Source organism: Engraulis encrasicolus, chromosome 12 (assembly GCF_034702125.1).
Source record: "Engraulis encrasicolus isolate BLACKSEA-1 chromosome 12, IST_EnEncr_1.0, whole genome shotgun sequence".
NCBI classification, from domain to species: domain Eukaryota; kingdom Metazoa; phylum Chordata; class Actinopteri; order Clupeiformes; family Engraulidae; genus Engraulis; species Engraulis encrasicolus.
In genome coordinates this window covers 2,259,329-2,280,011 of record NC_085868.1, presented here as the reverse complement: position 1 = coordinate 2,280,011, position 20,683 = coordinate 2,259,329, and the positions used below count along the sequence as shown (strand labels likewise).

Here is a 20,683-nt window from a genome sequence, read left to right as displayed (position 1 = left end):
TCTATCCATTAAGTCTCAGATATAGGGGGATGCACTGCGGCACAGCATGTTAAGCACCCCCACGTAAGGGCTTACATGCCCATAGGGACGCAGACCTGTGCCAGATCTGACTTGAATAGCTATAAGAGAGACAGTTACTTGAATGGCTATGAGAGCGAGGGAGACGGTAACCCAGTATGTATCCCCTAAGGGGATCCCAGTATTGTGATGCTGCTGTGCTACAGTGACATGAGTCATGAAGTTTTTTCATATCGAGGACATAAAATAATGGACCACTAACCACCTCCCACTCTGTGACTTTTCCCAAGTATTTTTTTGGGGGGCTTTTGGGGGCTTTATTACGACCGGACACTTTCAGATCGAACACCACAGAGCACACTTTTAGCAACACGGATCTAACGAGTAGACAAGCCAAGACTTGAGGTGTGCCAGGCCTGACATGAATGGCTATGAGGCGGGGAGAGAGAGTAACCCAGTATGTATCCCCTAAGGGGCGTCTCAGTGTTGTACTGCTGCTCTACTCCTGTGGTATGGAGGTCGATCTCCAATGAGTGGTGAGTCATGAATCATGATCTCTAGTGCACCTGGTGGACTTGCCGTGGCAGAGGAGAGCTCATACAAAGTGTGCGTGTGTGCGTGTGACACTTGTGTGTCACTGTCAGCTGACATGAAGTGTGTGTAGAGAGATGGGGAGGGAGGGGGGGGGGGGAGCTAGGTCAGCTCATATGAAGAGTGAGTAATCTTATGTGCTGATGAAGGGGGGTGGGGGTGTATTTGTATTGCTTCCCAGCTGTGTGACACACTTCCCTACCCATCCATAGCATGGTCATGAAATGCTTGAAATGAACTCTATTTTGTCCTGAAAGGAGCTGAGAATTTGGGGTTTTGGATTTTCATTTTCCAGAAGCAGCTTGGGATAGGTTTGTGGCCCGTGTAGACTTGAATACAAAACATACATTTTGTGTTCCATAGGCAGTAGAGGAGGTCTGTGGCTAGTGACATTGGGGGCAGGGTTGTCAAAATAGGGTGGAGAAGTGGGATGAATAGCTACCAGGGCCTTAAACAGAAGCAGATTTTTGTTTTTACATATTATTAACATGTCATACATTTGCTGTTACCAGATTTTTGTAAAGACTGAGACAGGGCAGTAAGCATGAGTTCAGGAGTGGGGAGTGAGAGATTGAGAAGGATCGGCAAATGACAGGGCTGGAGATGAACCCAGGTCACCGGTGTTAAAAGTCCAGTGTCCAGCCGTGTGGGCCAAGAATGAATTCTAGTTGTCTGTTGACGAAGTTATGTTACTCAAGGCTCTGCGTAATGTTTTAGCAGTTCAATGGCTATGACTGCGTTCCACCGGCAGAGCCACCAGCCTACTTCACCTGAATTAAAGGAAGGCCTCAGTGCACCGTTGCGTGTAGAATGTTGTTTACCCGACCCACCCTGCTTGCGCAATACCACCCTACTTGCGCTGTTTTTTTAAACATTTATCTACAACTACTTTCAGGCCCGTTCATTTTGTCTTCCGTACTTTCAACTCATTTGGCTTTTCTTTTTTTAGTAGCTGCAAAACCATAGTTTAACTTAGTTTAAATATTTTGTGTGTTTTTGTTTTTTGTCTGACTATTCTGTGTCTTGACATAATGTGTGTATGTTTGTGTGTTTGCGTCTTTTGAGATGGTGTCATGTTGCGTCTGTGTATCGTGTGTGTTTTGGCGGCTGTGGTTTAATTGATGGTGTAACTTTTTGTATCAGGCGACGTCGGTAGCTGGGTGCTAAATATAGAGGGTGCAGTTTGTCACGTCTAATAAAGAATATCTCTGATTCCATGGCCTTGGGCTACTGTTGGCAACACAGAGACGCATAACCTGAAGTTCACCCCTCGCAGTCTGGAGCTCAGGTGACTTGCTTACAACTGCAGAAGCTGTTTTTCTTGTTGATGTGTGTGTGTGTGTGTGTGTGTGTGTGTGTGTGTGTGTGTGTGTGTGTGCAAACTGATAGAGAAGGGGATCTGATGGCACCACTGGAAGAGGGAAGAGGAGGAGGAAGAGAGGAGGTCTCGCCAACTGTCCAATCAGCTTGCAGCTTCCTCTGGTATCATTGTCAGAGTGTAGTGCAGTTGGAGAGGAGACAGGAGAGCTAACTGCCTTGTTAGACACTGGATGTTTTCCTCCATGAGATCTGACCCCTAGAGAGATGGAGAGGGGGAGGGGCAGGGAGAGAGGGAGAGGTGGAGGGAGGGACGAGGGAGATGGAAGGAGGGACAAGAGAGACTGAGGGAGGGAAACGGTGAAAGAGAGATGGAGAGGAGGAATACATGGAGAAAGAGAGGGTGAGAGAGATGGAGGGAGGGGAACAGGGAAAGGCAGATGAAGAGAGGAAAGGGGGACGGAGAGAAACGGCTACAGATGGAGGGAGGGAAACTGAGACAGCGAGGGAGAGAGGGAAACAAAGAGGACGGAGAGACACAGATAGAGAAGGAGGGAGAGAAGAAGATGGTGAGCAAGGGAATGATTGAGAGAATGAAGGAAATGGAGAGAGCGAGAGAGAGGGAGGGAAAGAAAAGAGGGAAAAACTCCAGGCCAAGCCCACTCCGCTGCTTGTTGTCCTGAGGAATGTAGCAGTTGTAAATCTCTCTCTCTCTCTCCTGCCCTTTTTTACGCGCTCTGCCCCTCCTTCCCTCTACCACTCTTCCCTCACTCCTTCTCTCACTCTTTTTCTTCCTCCCTCCCCCTCTTTTTTTCTTGCCTTGACTGCCACTCTCTCTCTGTCCCTCTCTCTATTTCTCTCTTTCTTTCTCTCCCTCTCTCTCTCCTGTTTGTGGCCTGATTGCTCAGCGTTCTTGTGATCTTCCACTGGAACAGCTGTGCGTGCGTGTGTGTGTGCTTGCGTGCATGCGTGCGTGCTTGCGTGCATGCGTGCACATTCACAAAGGCTAGCCTTCGGGAGCCGAAATAAGCTCCAAAATAAAAGCTGAGAAAAGGGAATGAGTACAGTAGAAGGAGAAAGAGAGAAGGCCCAGAGCTCCAGCTTTGGCTGGCAGCAGAAGGGAGCCCACTGTGGGGTGGGTCAGTAAAGGGGGGTGGGGGGAGTGGGGCTCAGAGGGGTTGAGTGCTGGGTGGGCCGTGGAGGGCTGACTCCACAGGGGGTTTGGGATAAAGACAGGATAGGGTAGGATAGTCGTTGTTGTTGTCATTTGGCTTACAGACCCACAACTCTGCCAACACTCCACTCTGCAGCAGGATTTGTAGGTCAAGAGCTATCCTGTCCTTCATTCTTCTTCCAATTTCTCTTGTTCTTTGCTCTCTCGTTTCTCATTTTTTTCCCCTTTCCCCTTTCTTCCCGTTGTTCTGTCTTCGTTTTAGTCTTTATTGTTAGTTTCAGTTATTTCTTTCACAAGTGTGATTCTCCTCTCTCACTGCCTTGACTTTACTTGTCTCATATCGTGTACTTGTACACTTCAGTCACTTAAGGCACTATGTTTCAGTGCGTTGGGTGTTCACACTGGAAATGTCAGTGAATTTAGTGAACTGAAAGTGCTCGGATGCTACCATAACACCGGTCAAAAACGCAGTGCTTGAACGATGGACACTGCACGCACTAAACGGCTGTCATGTTGTAAACGAAATGGAAGACGTGACGTTCAGCTCAGTAGGAGAGTTTTCTCAAGAGTATCTTAATTCTTTAAGTAATGTTGCTAAGACGCCAACCTTTTCATGCCAAGACAAGTATTGTATGCAAGATCGCGGCCATTTGGGGTGAAGGAAATGTAAATACAGTCATGAAACGATGTGCTATGTAAACAGTAGCCAACCAATATTTTTCCGCGCTAATGCTATGCTCGCCTCACTCCTCGTCACTTCCAATAAGGGCACAATGCATAGTGCCCAAACTTTTCCATGACACTATGCACTAAAGACCTCAGAGCATTGTGCCTACAGCCTTCAGTGCACTGACACAAGTGCGCGATATGAGAAACGGCCTCTCTTTCTCTCCGTCTCTCTGTTCCACCCTCCATAGCTCCCTTACACTCTGGTTCTCTCTTGTCGCTCCTGTTCCATGGGTAACGTGTGTTGAAGCAGTCACCAGCTGTTTCTGGTGTCAGCCATGCTAACAGGCCCTCTGGTTCTGTACGACCCATGACCCATAACCCCATGACCCTTCCCAAAAGGTAACGCAAACCCACCAGGCTCCCTCCTGAGCTACCAGTGCCTCATTACAGCAACTTCCCAACTCTGCAACCCCATCCTGTAGGAAGCCAAAGATAACATGGGGAAGCTGCACTGCACACAGGCGAGAATTGATTTTGTTATAATTTATTCTGTTATAGAAAGTTAGTAAGTTATTTTCTCATCTTTTGACTTTCTAACTTTAAGTTAGGATGAGCAGAACTTGAGGATTTTTTTTGTTCTGTAATGTGGCCCCTGGTGCCTAAGCTTGACCCCTAGAGGGTCATAGGTCACAACCCTCACCTCCCCCCTCACCCTCTCCCCTTGCAGTAGTTGTAGAGCTCAGCTAACGTTATCTTCAGACGTCCTCCACGGTATGCATGTTCACTTCGGGAGGTGTAGGCATGAGTGTCGAACAAGTACAGGCATGGCAGAGCCTCCTCTCAGCATAAACCTTCACTTGCGCAACATGTCAAGGGTATAGCATTTTTGTGACAAGTGAAACTATAGTAGCTTTTAACCAAAGGTTTATATGATTTCACTAAAATCTCTTTATATTTCTGCTTAGTATTGATATCTGTATGTTAACCCACATTTCCTTATCTGAGAGTAAACTTGCGTATTAGAGTCTGGAGAAAATGAAATTTCAATCTTTGTCAAAAATCCATGTAACAGGAATTAGCTGCAGTCAAGCACACTTTAGGACTGGGTGAGAACAAATGGGTTTGCGTGAGGGTTTATCTGGCACTGCGAGAACTGATGGCAAGTGGCACACTAGCATTGAGTTGAGCTTAGTGAAGCTGCAGAGTATTTCATTCAACAGTGTTTTCAGTGTCAGGCTTGTTTGCTTGTTTTTTCTCCACTCTGTTGGTTGGCAGTCACAATAGTCTGCTTTGTTTCCGATTGGCAAGTGTAGCGTTTCAGTACAATGAAAGAGTAGTATTTCCATTTGTGCAATCAATCAATGCAATAACACTGCGGAGTGTTTCTGTTGAAGTTCATTTTGTTTTACTTCATGGCCTAGTCACGCACCGTTGTCTTGTTAATGTTTTTTTTCCCAAATGTATGACATCCCATGTGCCCCAATGATTTTTCATGTCCTAAACATGTGCTTTTTTATCAAGGAATACCAATCAAGAACATTGCCATTTACAGCATGTTTGATTGTCTGGGTGTTATTCTCATTTTACTCTGTCTCAATTTTTGCATTATATACATACGTATATCATTTTTTTTGTATGACATTTTTAATAGGTCATCTTCTTGGGTCTTCCACACAAATTATACTAGTGCTACCTCCCCAAAGACACTCTGTAGGGAAGGGTACAGCCCTCGACTTACCAGGCACGAAACGCATCCTGCCAATTGGACCAAGCCATTATAGTCATGAAGGTAGAACATTAGACTAGAGGTGACAGTAATTCGCGACAGCACTGGAAAGCGACAAGTTCAGCTTCCATCTTCTGTAAGTAAGACTTAGACCTGTGCTCTTAGGTCAATGCATCGCAAATCAGTGAAGAACACGCCCTCTTCTGTCAAAAAATTACATAAAGGACCAAATTTGAAATTGCAGACTAAATATCTACTTAGATCATATAAGTCGATAAGATGCATTTTAAAATCAGTTCATATCAGTTGGGTAGATATTTAGCAGCACATTTCAACTGTTGTCCTTGTATAGTGTGTCGATGGAAAAAAAATATTTTTTTACAGAGTTGAGCCCTCTTCTCCATTCATTTACACTGCTCAGGTCTACCTACAAATGAATGGCTGACATGATTGCCATTAAAAGGGGGCTGGGGTCATCTCTAGTCTAATGTTCTACCTCTAGGATTACAGTGCACTACAATAGCGCCCCTAGAGGTTAGGGTTAGGGCTAGCTCACGTTGACGAAGCAGCCCATTGGGACTTACTCTCTTCTGAAATCTCAGAATAGTCGTTGGAACTATTATGTTCTTTTTATCCTGGAAAAAAAGAGGGAAAATAATTAATTAAAAATGGGATTCATTTAACATGACATTTTGTTTTTCTCCGCTTGTGATTCTAATGGAATTAATGATGCACTTGTCCTATATTTTACGGTTGATGTTTCTTTTGGTTTGCAAATTTTAGTGGTGTGATTCATTCCACATGGCTTGACATGGCCATACTGTCCTAGTGGTGATGAAGCCAGGAGAATATACATGCTCTTTATTTCGGTCTTCTGTCTGGCTTTTCTCAACTCTGTATTGAGCGGTAACGAGGGGTAGCCGTGGCCAAGCGGTTAAGGAGATGGGCTTAATATCAGAGGGTTGCAGGTTCGAATCCCTTCCGAATCTTCCACTCCCTAATCTCACTCCATGGCTAAGGTGCCCTTGAGCATTGCTCCAGGAACTGTAACCAATACCCTGTACTTAAAATAATATATTTTTAAAAAAAAATGTTGAGAAGGAGGCATCAAGAAGGCTTTTTGTGCACACAGTGTGCACTGCTTTCAGTGTAAATGAGAGTATATACCCCAGACCCACTGACGTTATGCAATTGTGTGTGTGTGTGTGTGTGTGTGTGTCCGTGTGTGTCCGTGTGTGTCCGTGTGTGTCCGTGTGTGTCCGTGTGTGTCCGTGTGTGTCCGTGTGTGTCCGTGTGCCAGCACCACGCAACTACTCGGTGTATGTGCAGGCGTGTTGATGTCCATTCATGTGTTGCCTAGCGAGTAACCTGAATTTGCCATGAAGTGAGTCCATCTGACAGGCGGCTGTTGCTTTACTGTCCGTGTGTGCGGGTAGGTTTTTGCGCGGCTGAAAAGGTCAGCAGTCTGAGTGATGTTTGCGGCCGTGGCGTGAGGCCTTCCCACATGACCTTTGCTCAGGTAGCCATGTGTCCGTGCGTCCGTGTGTCCACATGTGGGTGTGTGTGCGTGTGTGTGTGTGTGTGTGTGTGATTTTCCATCAGTATTTGGGTCTGTATAACTTTTAATGTGCTGCAATCCAAATAAAAGCACTGAACTGTGTGTGTGGGGGGGGGGTTAAAGTGTGTGCGTGCGCTTGCACGAGTGGTCTGATTGTGTGTTTGTGTCTTGCAGTTTGTGTGTCTGTCCGTCTGTTTATGTAGGCAGCCGTGTGTGTGTGTGTGTGTGTGTGTGCGCGTGTGCGTGCTTGGTGTTTTTTTGCGCTTGTACACAGTACCGTGTTCACAGACCCAGAATGAAATGACTAATGTTGTCAAACATGGCTGAAAGAGCGCAACACCACCCCTGGGTAGTCTGACAGTGGAGTGTTCCATGGTGAGGGTGGGAGCCATGTCCCTGCAGTGTAAGTGTGTGTGCTTGGGTGCAAGGAGCCCAGTGAGGGGGAGAGTGGAGTGTGCCGTGTGTGTTTGATACGAAGACGCTTCATGCTAGGGGTGGTACGGTTCACAAAATTCACGGTTCGGTTCATATCACGGTGTCAAGGTCACGGTTTTCGGTTCTCTACGGTTCTTTTTTTTAGTTCATGATAAATGGTGCACTGGGAATATTAAACAATATTTATATAGCTGCAGTTACAAAGTGATGATTTTTTTGGGCAGTACATGAATTGTGGTTTGCCACGGATTGCACAGTGTGCATGTGTGTGAATTGTACGATTTCGGTTTTCGGTGCGGTTTGTGCCATCCCTACTTCATGCCCAATCTTGACAGTTCCTCTCTCTATGTTTCTGAGTAATTTATCTTCTCGAAAAGAAATTATCTTTAGACCCCATAAACCATTAGTCTGAGAATATCGTGCCCACCTTTTCTTCACAAGCTCTTGCCAGGTAAAATTAGACTGTGCTCCAGACATCACCAGAGACATGAGAAAGAAGGCGGCATGCTGACCACTCGGTCACTCACTTCCTCTATTCATGACGAGACGACTGGCCACAATTATTTTTTTCCCTTCTTTTCTCTCTCCCTCCCTCTCTCGCGTTCTTTCTCTCCTCCTTATCTGCTCGTAACCCTTTCTCTGTCCGTCCCCCTCTTTTCTCCTTCTTTTTTCACCCCTTCCTCTCTCCTCTTTTCCCCCTCACTTTCCCTCACTTTCCCTCACTTTCCCTCTCTCTCTCTCTCTCTCTCTCTCTCTCTCTCTCTCTCTCTCTCTCTCTCTCTCTCTCTCTCTCTCTGTGTCCTGTCGGCCTGTCCGCTGGGTCTGAATGAGTGGCCTGGCCAGTGCTGGCACTGAATGCAGCTCTGCATAATGGGACCTCTGTTCATTGACGGACAGCAGAAGATAGAAAGAGTGAGGGAGAGATGGAGAGGGAGAGGGAGAGAGAGGGAAAGATGGAGGGGGAGGGAGAGATGGTGGAGGAGAGGGAAAGAAAGGGAAGAGGAGGAGATGGAGCAGATAGATGGCTGGGAAGAGGAGAGAAAGTGATGGGCGCACCGACACCAAGTCTCAGTGGAGAGAGAGAGAGAGAGAGAGAGGAAGAGAGGGGGGGGAGAACGAGAGTGTGATGGACACAGAGACACCCTGGCCCAGTAGTGTGTGTGTGTGTGTGTGTGTGTGTGTGTGTGTGTGTGTGTGTGTGTGTGTGTGTGTGTGTGTGTGTGTGTGTGTGTGTGTGTCTCAACAGAGGGCCCTCTCTCTTGTGGCCTGCGGATGGTGTGATGGTGTCATGTCCGGCTGACGGGACAACAGAGCCCTCAGTGATGCTCAGTCACTCCTCTCCTCTCCTCTCAGCCCCCACTCAGAAAATGGACTCCTGACTCCAGTGTGTGTGTGTGTGGCCATCAGTGGTGCCCACTCGCTCGGCCCTCGCTCAGAAAATGGACTCCTAACTCCACTTGCTCTGTGCGTGTGTGTGTGTGTGTGTGTGTGCGTGTGTGTGTGTGTGTGTGTACAAGAGAGACTGATACTTCGCTACTTAATGAAGCTGGGTGTGTGTGTTTGTGTGGGAGAGAGTAATAAATGCTTGAATAATGCATTGATTGCGGTGCAGAGTATCTCTGTCTCTCTTTCTTTTTTATCCTTTCTTCCCATTTTTTCAGTTTTCCTCCCTCTTTCTTAAAGTATTTGGACTTAATCCTCATTAAACTTATTGAAAAGTTAAAGATATATGGCTGGCTTAATCTTTTTCTTTCATTCCTTCTTGCTTTCTTTCTTTCTTTCTTTCTTTCTTTCTTTCTTTCTTTCTTTCTTTCTTTCTTTCTTTCTTTCTTTCTTTCTTTCTTTCTTTTCTTTCCTGTGGAATAGAGTGAAGGCTTGAATGTCTCATATGACGTGTAGTGGTGGCTGTGTTTCCTGGAAGTCTGCCAGTAGGATGTAGTGCAGTAGTGGGAGGGGGATGGGGGTCACCGTGCAAGACACTCAACGTGACAAATGGAAAGGTGTCACATTCATAGAAGTGTCAGTGTCTCTTTGTGTGTGTCTGTGTGTAGGTCTGTGTGTGCATTGTGTGTGGTAGGTGTATTTTCCGTGTGTGTGTGTGTGTGTGTGTGTGTGTGTGTGTGTGTGTGTGTGTGTGTGTGTGTGTGTGTGTGTGTGTGTGTGTGTGTGTGTGTGTGTGTGTGTGTGTGTGTGTGTGTGTGTGTGTGCTTGTGTGTGCGTGCATTGCTTGTGGTAAGTGTATTTTTTTTCTCTCTGTAGGTGGGGGCTGTTTCAGTTTTCTCTTTCTTTTCCCCCCCTTTGATTGTGGCTTTTATTGTACTAGTGTGTCGGTGTGTGTGTGTGTGTCTGTGACTGTGTCTGTGTCTGTGTCTGTGTCTGTGTGTGTGTGTGTGTGTGTCTTTTTGTTAATGATGGATCGATAGCAGTAAGTATGGCAACGGCGTCTGTGTGTGAGGGAGCCTCTCTTGAATGCTTTAGTGTAATTGTCCACAATGTTCTATGCAGCACACACACACACACGTCTCATTTGCTAGTAGTTTCTGCAACACATAGCATGTGTGTGTGTGCGCGAGTGTGTGTGTTTGCAGGAAACATGGACACTATTTTACTGTGCACACTCTCTGCCAGGGATTAGATAACACATGCAGATGCACTTGCCTGTTTGTGTGCGTGCGTGCGTGCTTGCGTGTGTGTTCAGATAGGCCTCAAAGTACTCTGCCGTGGTCTTTTGTTTGCAGTGCGATTTTTTTTTTTTCTTCTCTTCTTTGCTCTGTTTTTGTCACATCACTGTGTGTGTGTGTGTGTGTGTGTGTGTGTGTGTGTGTGTGTGTGTGTGTGTGTGTGTGTGTGTGTGTGTGTGTGTGTGTGTGTGTGTGTGTGTGTGTGTGTGTGTGTGTGTGTGTGTGTGTGTGTGTGTGTGTGTGTGTGTGTGTGTGTGTGTGTGTGTGTGTGTGTGTGTGTGTGTGGATCGATCAACAGCTTGATTTGAAAGGAGCACAGGCAAGCAATCACACAATGTCATCTGAGTCCAGATCTCACTCACTTACACTAACACGCCTTGTGCCTTTGTCATCTTCGGACTGTGCACATGTACACCCACGCAATAAACTCTCACTCTTACAAGACAGACCATGGATGAGTTTTTGCATGGGTGTGTGAGCCTACAAGGTCTAGCATAGAACCAGTGGCCTCTCTTTACGCCACCACACACACACACGTTTCCGTTAGGAAAAAAATCTGCCGGACAAATGACCGACCGAGTTTTCATCTTCCGGACATTTTAATAACATGCCGGTCAAATATGCTATTTCACACTATTCTCACTTGCATGACCTGCACATGACCGTGCATGAACAACTAAACACCCCTACCAACTCTGTTAAATGCAATAAGATCAGACAGACACGTTCTGTGCACACGGAGACTGTCAGTCACTCCACGGCAATACAACTTTCGACACCAACTCTTCAATGCGCTCACGATTACACAGCACGCGCACCTCTCTGTCACACATCGTCACTATCATAGCCTACATAACAAACCGGTAGTGGGAAACAACGATTACAAAGCGACAATTTAATTTCCCCAATTTAACTCATCAGTAAGCGCACTGCGAACAAGTGAACAGTACAAGTGAATTTAAATATAATGTCAGCTCAGCTGGGGAATGGGGGGATAGGGCATCCGAAGCGCAAGCAAGCAGACGGCTCTGAAGCATCCCATTTGATGTGCTATTGCTGGAGCCATTCACAAGCCTACACAACATAACTTCTTGTTCAAACGTTGATATTTTCCCTCGAGATGATCGCCTAGGCTACCACACGCACAATCTCGGCAGAAAATAGCACCATAAGCCATCAAATGCGCTTATGTCCAGGCATCGCCCCATCCGAATTTAAGCTACCATTTTCCAACTGTTTTTGCAATGAATGCCAGTATTCTCACAGTTACCCCCGACCAGCAAACTAATAAACTACTACTGCTACAAACAAACTGAAAAAAGAACTTCTCATTGGGATCAATCTCGAGGAAGTCACAGTGAACTTGTGAAACGCATTACACAATGGCTGAGACGAAGGGAAATAGAAAGCTAACACATGAGCCATGGCCTGAATCTGCTATTATTATGGCAGCAGACAGGCTAGAACTGTGTGTGCCCAAGAAGAGAAAAAAAGATTTTAGAAAGACGGCATTGGGCTACTATAAATTTCAAACGGACACTTTGACCAGTGAGATTTTTTTTCTCGGACATTCAATTTTTTTTCTGGCCAATGACCGGTAATTACCGGACAACGGAATGTCTGACACACACACATACTTTGCTGTAATTGACCAACTGATGCGCGATTACTTTACCACACATGTACCTCCCCAGCAAAACAAAAAAACATGCGCGCACACGCATGCATATACTCATACTCATATATGCACACACACTCTGACCTAATATGGCTGATGGGTTAAAGTATTTGATCTGAAATGACCTATTGATCTTTAGAGATGCAAGCTGACACTAATGACCGTAAAGCGCTTAAGTAATAGAGCCGAAATGGTCATGTCAACAAGACCTTTTTGGACCCTTTCGCTTTCTCTATCCCTGAAGGACCCTGTGATCGGGTCCTACAGCAGTCTGCACTGTGCAGTGCGGTGTGGTGTGATGTGGTATGTTTGGCCAGTGAATTGGTTCTGTATGAACTCTGCAAGAACTGTCTTAGTTGTCCCATTGGGATGTTTGCTTTCACATTAGACAGGTCAGTTCCATCAGTTTTCAGCATTAAGCCTCGTTCACACACGTCACTGCTAGTTACTCGCTCAGCGAATTAAGTCAATAGAATGTCTCTGTGTTCCAGCGAGATGAGGAGGCGAGCACAAGCGATGCGACGTGGGCGGATCCCGAGTTGAAAATATTTTAATTTTGAGCGTGGCGTGTAAGCGAGTAACCAATTGGAATGCAGAGTTCGGTACTTCTCACTTGTGCATTGGCAGTTAAAGCTGCGGGAACGTTAAGCGAATGTTCCATGATCGAGTGGCGAGTAGGCTAGTGAGCTAGTAGCGAGTAACTAGCAGCAACGTGTGTAAACGAGGCTTTAGTCAGATCTTTGTGATTCTCATCTAGTACAGAAGTAAGTTACATGTAGACACCGTTTACATAAACATCCTCAAACATTAGACACATACTACTTGTGCGTGTGAGTGTGTGTGCGCTCTCAGGTTTTGGTTTTGTTTGTGAAGTCCGTGTGTGTGTGTGTGAGGATGCTTCCGCCTTCTGCCATCACTAATCTCATCTCCTGCTGTTTCTCTCCATCCCTCTTTTTTTTCCTCCCGCTTCTTTCTTTCTCTCCCTCCTTCTCTCTGTTACTTTCTCCCCCCCCACCCTCTCTGTCTGTCCCATCTTTTTTTCATTTCTATTCTCCCTCCCTCCCCCACTCTCTGTATTCTCTCTCTCCTTCCCTCTCTCCCTCCTCCCCCCGTCTCTCCATCTCCATCTCTCTCTCTCTCTCCGCTCCACAGACCTTGTGTGCACAGTAATGAGCGCACGCTTCCGATTGCCCGCTGGCAGAAACTACAATGTCCGCGCATCGGAGCTGGCCAGGGATGGGCTGCACGCTGAGCTGGTCTGCAACCTTCTGCTGCTGGACAACAGTCTGCAGACCTTCAAAGTCAATGTGAGTAACTCAACACACACACACACGCGGGCGCGCGCACGCATACACACATACACACACACACACACACACACACACACACACACACATACGCACATGTTGAGCTGGTCCGCAGACCTTCAAAGTAAATGTGAGTCGGCTGCACAGATGCAAAATATGCATGCACGCACACACGCCATCAGACGCATGTACACACACACACACGTGCACGCACATGCGCATACGACTGACACACTCACACACAGACAAGTGCACAGACATGACTTACACTCACATAAACTGTCTTGCATGCATATACTCACAAACAAAAGCGCACACGTACATACGGGCATGCAGGTTGGCCAGTGTTTTATTCCAGTACAACACAGTACTGGGCAGACTGTCAAAGTCAATGTCAGACCATGAGGCTCTCTGCAATGTTTTCTACCACAATATTCTACTGTATAGTGAAAGTAAACACACATGCACACACGCGCATCTGTGTCCGTAACGTTATCGCCCCAAATAAGAATTTAAAAAGCCTCATTATAATGCTTTTAGAATGCTAAAACGGAGAAAAGTTCTCTGTGGAACGGAACACAGACAAAGTACACAATGAACATTGTGAACATTGAAGCGGAGGAAATGCCTTCAAATCCTTGGAATCAGGTTGGATGTTGTAGTTACTGCAAATTTGACATGGCAATATCTCCAAAACCGGGCACATTTGGACCATAAGGTGGACCAATTTTGACACAATATGTAGTTGCTGTACTTTGCATGGCAGAAACCTAAAGGCACCGTTGGGTTTCGGTGGTACATTGTGCATACCTGCGTGCGTGCGTGCATGCATGCATGCTTGGTTATTGAGGTGTTTTCTGCTAGTTTGGCACATGCACTTCCAAAAGAAGGCACTTTTACACAGTGATGCCCGCTCGCTACACGGTCAGAGATGCCCACTCGCTACTCTACAAGATTAGGGGACTTCTGTGGTCTGACCTTTTGTTTCAGAGACATGCGTTTTCCCACTCAGTAAAATGTACTCAGAAAAGGCGCATGAGTGTGAGACAGACTAAGGAAGTGGTGGTGGTGGTGTATGCTGGGTACATTTTTCGTGTGTGTATCTGTGTCTGTGTCTGTGTCTGTGTGTGTGTGTTCAGTCTGGTTTTAACATTTGTTTATCTGATGAGTCAGAAGAACACATTTCTGGCTGTTTTGCTTTTCTCGTTCACACGCCGTCTGCTTTGATGCACCCAGTGTTAAGACATGTGTGCGTGCGTGCATGCACACACTTGAGTGGGTTTCTTATGTGGGTCCTCTTCCCGAGTATTTAAATGTGTTCTTTGTATGGCTGAATATTGTCCTTCGTGCGTGTGTGTTTGTGACTTCTCATGTGTGTGTATGTGTGCGTGCGTGCGTGTGTGTGTGTGTGTGAGAGAGAGAAAAGGGGGGTTGGAGGGTCTCTGTGTTTGTGTCTCAGCGGGGCTGTTTGCTGCTCCTCAGATGCCGAGCATTCCAGAGCGCGAGCCACCTCTCTCCAGGCTACACACCCAACAAGCACACACACGCACGCCAAGCACCCACCAGGAGTGCAGGCACTCTCCTCTTACTGATGTGCGCAGAGACACACACACACACACACACACACACACACACACACACACACACACACACACACACACACACACACAGAGGTGTGCACACATGCAGAGAGGCACACATACGGCACATTCAAAGCAAGTGCTAACATGAACCGGGATTCTCAGCACTGCGCTGCACAGAAACCGTGTCATCAGCAAAAACACACACACACACACACACACACACACACACACACACACACACACACACACACACACACACACACACACACACACACACACACACACACACACATACACCTTTGACTGTGTGCATTTGTGTGTTGGGTGGACAGAGCTGGACAGCACTATGTCCTTTACACATGGAAATGGAATAAAATGCAGACACACACACACACACACGCGCACACACGCACACACACACACACACACACACACACACACACGCACACGCACGCACGCACGCACGCACGCACCAAGACATATAACCCTCAAGCTAGACATGCAGACCTGCACGTATAGCTCTACCTTTATGCACACACACACACACACCGTTGTGAGATTAGATTTATGGTTTACAAACTCCCACACACAAACACGCTAATCCCGTAAAGCCATAAACAGAAGGCTGGAACAGTGACTGTAGCGGTATTCAGATGGACGTGCGTGCGTCCGTGCGTCTGTGCGTGCGTGCGTGTGTGTGGCATACTTGTGGCCTGGGATACCAGTAGTTATATCATTGTTACTCACACAGAGCAGCGAGTCCGTGAACCATTGTCTTTGTACTCTGATAAACTGCTAGGAGTTATTTGCCATTGACTCACATATTCACACACTCACTCATGTTCTTTCTCTCTTTCTTTCCTTCTTTCTTTCTCACACACTCTCTCTCTCTCGCACGCGCGCACACACACACACACACACACACACACACACACACACACACACACACACACACACGCTTTCTCATTGGGGGATGTGTATGGATATTATCTACACTGAGATGTATGTGATGTGTGCATGACTCTGCTGTGATGCCCACTCTGCTAATGTACACACTCTCCTTTCCTTTCCTCTCCTCTCCTCTCCGTCCTGCTGTGTGTGTGCGGACCCAACGCCACATGGAATTCAGGCAACATACGCACACTTAGTAGAACATTGTCAAACATTTTAGCATCATGCAGAGAAGGATTCACTAGTACATTGCTACACCCATTCATTGTCTGAGTGATGTGTGTGTGTGTGTGCTCATAGCATTCAAGTCACCTGACATACTTTACCACTGCGTTCTATACAGCAAAGATCGTAGACACATCCATCCATCTCGCTCTCCACCAACACATCCATCTCAGTAACTTTAGCTGGCTCAGTCCAGGTTTGTCTTCAACAAGCTGGCCTTGTGAGTGTGTTCTTAGATGTTTTTGTGTGTGAGTTCATGGCACCAGCAGTTGTGTATGGCGACTCTGCAGAGCACAGGATGGGATGAGCGAAGATGAGCGGGAGAGAGAACAGCAGTTGGGAAAAAGGAACAAGATGTGCGCGCACACACATTGTGGGTAGTGTGGGGGGTGGTAAACATCTTCTGCTTCTGTCTGCTCCTGTATTTGGCCAAAGGTGAAAGGCGGCAAGTGGAAAACTCAGAAGCGGAGAAAACATTAGCACTCCTGCTATTCCTATACCGCCTTGCTAAAGGCTGTGTACATTTAAAAAAAAGAACACCAGAAGGGAAGAACACACACACACCATTCTCTCCTGTTCCTATGTTTGGCCAAAGGGGGGAAAAGGCACAGAAAATTGAATTTGGAGCCGATGTTAACTCTACCGTGCAGGCTTGTATCCCAGTCAGATTTACCAGAGGCTGTGTACATGTACGCTGCTCATTTTGTGCATGGATGGCCATCACAAGGGCAGCGATGCGCGCAACCTGCTGATACGAACATATGAGAAACGGATCTTTACGCAGCACTGGAGATGTAGAAGATGGAGGGACATGCGGGATGACGGGACAGGAGGGAGAGAGATGGAGAGGGAGAAAGAGAAAGAGAAGAGGAGAAGAACGGTTAGTTGCACACTTCCCCTCTCTTGTTGTGTAGATGTGAACGAAGAAAGGACATAAAGAACGAATGAAAGAAGAGTGAGTGAAATGGTAAAGCATCCTCCACCTTCTTTCCCCTTTTTCCCCTGTGCTGCAAACATGGAGAGAGCGAGAGGGGTGGCAGTGACTGAGGAAAAAAAAGACAAGAGGGAGACACTACAGGCGTCCTCCTGTATTTGAAAACGGAGTCCCATCCCTAATAGCAACCAATCACCCTCCCTCTCTCCCTCCCCCACTTTTGTACAGAGGACGCAGAAGGTAAAAGTACTGCACCTGCCCTGAGTCTACCACCTCTCTCCTTCCCCTTCTGATGTAGAGGTGGGAGATGGAATGTGATGGAGTGACAGAGAGAGAGAGAGGGAAAGAAAGGTAGCACCCCCCCCTCCTCTTCCACTTTCTTCCTCTACTGCGCAAAGGGAAAGGCAAGTAAGAGGTGAAGAGCGAAAGGGGTAAAGAAGAGGTACGGAGAACGAAGAGAGACGTGTACTCCCCCCTCCTTCTCTTCCCCCTCTTCTTTCCTCTTGTGCTGTAGGCGTAAAAAGAAGTAAAAGAACAAGAGCAGTAGAGCACCATCATCCCCCACCACCACCACCACCACCACCCAACCAGATAGTGTGAACCAGGAGAGAAAGGTGATGTGCTCCCCCCTCCTCCCTCTCCTCCCCCTCCACTTCCTGTTAGAGGAATAGAGGTGAAGAACAAGAGAAGAGAAGAGGATGGTAGCGCACTCTCTCCACCCGCCATTCAACCAATAAAAGAGATGGCGAACCAGGAGAGAAAGGTGATGTACCCCCCCTACTCCCTCTCCTCCCCCTCCACGTTCTGTTAGAGGAATAGAGGTGAAGAACAAGATGAGAGGATGGTAGCGCACTCTCTCCACCCGCCATCCACCTGGTGAACCAATACATCTTTCTCCTCCCCCTCCTCCACTTTCCTGTTGTGCTGTAGAGTTGAAAAACAGCTAAAGAACAGAAGCCCCCCACCCCCAACCAACCAAAGAAATGACACCCCCCCCAACACACACACACACACACACACACACACACACACACACACACACACACACACACACACACACACACACACACACACACACACACACACACACACACACACACACACACACACACACACTTGCCTGTTGTGCTCAAGACTTGAAAAGAGATGGCAAGCAAGAGAGGAAGAGGATGGTAGTGTGATCTCTTTCCAACCGACTCCTCCACTCTAGTGCAGCTAAGAACACACACACACACACACACACACACACACACACACACACACACACACACACACACACACACACACACACACACACACACACACACACACATTGCAGCAGGGACAAAAGTTAGGAGGGACAAAAAGGGAACGCGGGATGTGTTGTGTATAAATAAGTCAGCACAGGAGTGTTTGTGGGATCAAGACATCTGTGCACTGTAGATATGTTCTCTTCCCTAGATGTGCGTGCGTGTGCTGGCTCGGCTGGCAGGGGTGAAAGGTTAAGTGTCACTAACTGGGATAAAAACAAAGCTGTTTGACTGGTCAAAATATGTCGCATTTTAGTCAATGCAATTTCAGTGGTTACGAGTGTCTCATTACAATCAATGCGTTCCACTGGTTAAACATATACCATAAAATCAAAGGAGGTTTCGACTGGTCAATCGGTTTTGTAAAATGGAAGCATTTAGCTGGTGTTGAGTGGTAGCTAAAATGAGAGCTATTGATTGGTTTGGTAAAATGCAGTCAACAGAGCTGAGTTGGTCTACTGGACTAAAGCTCTGCCATATGGCAAGAAAATGTATCGTTATATATATTTTTTCCCATACTGGACGAATTTTATCCCATTTGAGCTCAGCAGTAGAACTGGACTTTGTGGTTTTTTTTTTAAAGATTACACAGGGGACAGTAATGGCCTGGGTTTTGATGGACTTAAACAAAACAAAAAATTGCCCATTGTATAACCTCCCTCGTTGAACAATGTAAGTGGATGAAAGTCGACACAAAAATCATTGAATCTGACTCTTCTGTTGGAGAATGGCGTTGTATAGTGGGTGTTCATCTTTGTCCAAGATGGTGAGCAGTTTGTTTAAAGTTCCTTTATCTGGAGGGGACGGGCATACTCTCGTACAGCCAGACAGCTGGAGAACTGTATGCCTCTGGCACCTTCAAGCTGAGGCAGTAAAAGCACAGCATGTGGGTAAAGTTCACCAGTGGTCAGTAGAGCTCCCAACGCGTTGAGGTCAGAGATTTAAGAGTTCCACGTGGACAAGAGAAACACACCATGCCGCTTTTATTGTGCATATGTTATGCTTTCCTTGTCCTTCCCAAAGTAAAGGGCTTTAACAGTAAAGTCAGAACGTTGGTACCCAATCCATCATGCGTATGCAGACGACCACAACAATGCCTAACCGCTAATAAAATGTAGTACACAAACCAAATGCCAGATGTTTCTTTTCTTTTCCCCTGTGCTGTGGAGTGCCGCAGTGCAATATGTCTGGTGCATTAACCCAAGCAGCAGGCAGGCAGGCAGACATGCAAGCCAGGCAATCAGTGCTTCTTCTGATGGCCAATTACACACACGCTGAATGAGTCGAGCAGGACTTCAATCAATTGTGGTGGTCACAGTGGTCATGTTGGTCAAAGGTGCACTGTGTAATATTGTTTTTAGCTGTTTCCTTCCAGAATTCATGCTAACCTTTCACAAAAGTTGCCTTTTTCACAAATACTTACCACAACCATCAAATTCTAAGTAACTTATTCGTTATGGCACACTTGACTCGTTATGGCCCACTTTTTTGCTCTTCTTTCTCTTTCTTATCCTCTTCTTTGTTTTGCTCTTCTTCCTCATCCCTTTCTTCCTCCCATGTTTGGCCTTAGGCCTCGGTGGTTAGTGACCTGACCTTTGGCCTCAACATCAGAATCGCTTGCATTAACAGTGACTACTAGGCCAGACGGGACTTTAAATGAAACACTGCATACGTGTGTGCGTGTGTGCGAGATGGATTGTGACTTTATACGCCGGCAAGTGATTGTGGATGTTTGTGAGGGCACTTGTGTGCAACTGTCCAAGTGATTGCACGTGTGTACCTGTGTGTGCGCGTACACGTGCGTATGTCTGTCTGACTCTGTGTGTGTGTGTGTGTGAGTATCTGCAAGTGTGTGTTGCCTGCCTGCCTGCCTGCCTGCTCCACTGCCGTGCCACCTCAGTAGACTTGACTGCGTGTGAATAATGCAAAGGCGGCGGTTCAGAAAGGCTGCATTTGCACATCCGCCGCATGCTTTTAGCCCGCCGCAAGACAGCTGGAAGTGCCGCTACGAGAAGCAAGTTAGGAGGAGCATGGATGGTTATAAAAAGCTCTCCCAGTGCTGCTCACCCTTCACTGTTGCTGGTGCTGCTGTGCTTCATAGCAGAGCATGTGGCTCAACTCCCGCTCCCCGCTCAGGAGGATGTTCGCTCATTCGCTCTCCCGCTCAAAGTTTCGCTAGGACACTCCGCTCATAAAACGCTCCACGCTCACCATACATTTCTTGCCGCTAAATCGAATCGCTCCTCGCTCGCTCAAATTTTCAGGAGGTGGCATTTTCTGACTTTTTTCCTTCATATAATTATGCCAGGGCCTGGGACACATGCTGGATTTAATGTGTTTTGTCTTATTTAACTGTTAAATTATATCGCACTGTTTCCCAGCTGTGAACGTAACATCTCGCCCCGCGTTCCCTACCTATTTAATTATTAATTTATTTTACTAAACTACAATAAAAATGTCACTTCGCATCCCATTGCATGATATAATAATCCATTTCCAAAAATCAGGCTCTTTGATCACTTCAAACCCACTCTGTAGCCTATTGTT

The 20,683-nt window shown here is 46.7% G+C and overlaps 1 protein-coding gene across 2 annotated transcripts in view; it reads left to right on the top strand.

Moving 5' to 3' along the window:
- LOC134459191 (tyrosine-protein phosphatase non-receptor type 4-like) overlaps window positions 1–20,683 on the top strand; it is a 127,476-nt gene that overhangs the window by 23,493 nt on the left and 83,300 nt on the right. For both annotated transcript variants that reach the window (XM_063211478.1, XM_063211477.1), the window contains exon 2: window positions 13,000–13,154. In XM_063211478.1, the coding sequence (XP_063067548.1) occupies window positions 13,017–13,154 (138 nt within the window). In that variant the 5' untranslated portion in view covers window positions 13,000–13,016. The remainder of the gene's footprint in view (window positions 1–12,999; window positions 13,155–20,683) is intronic.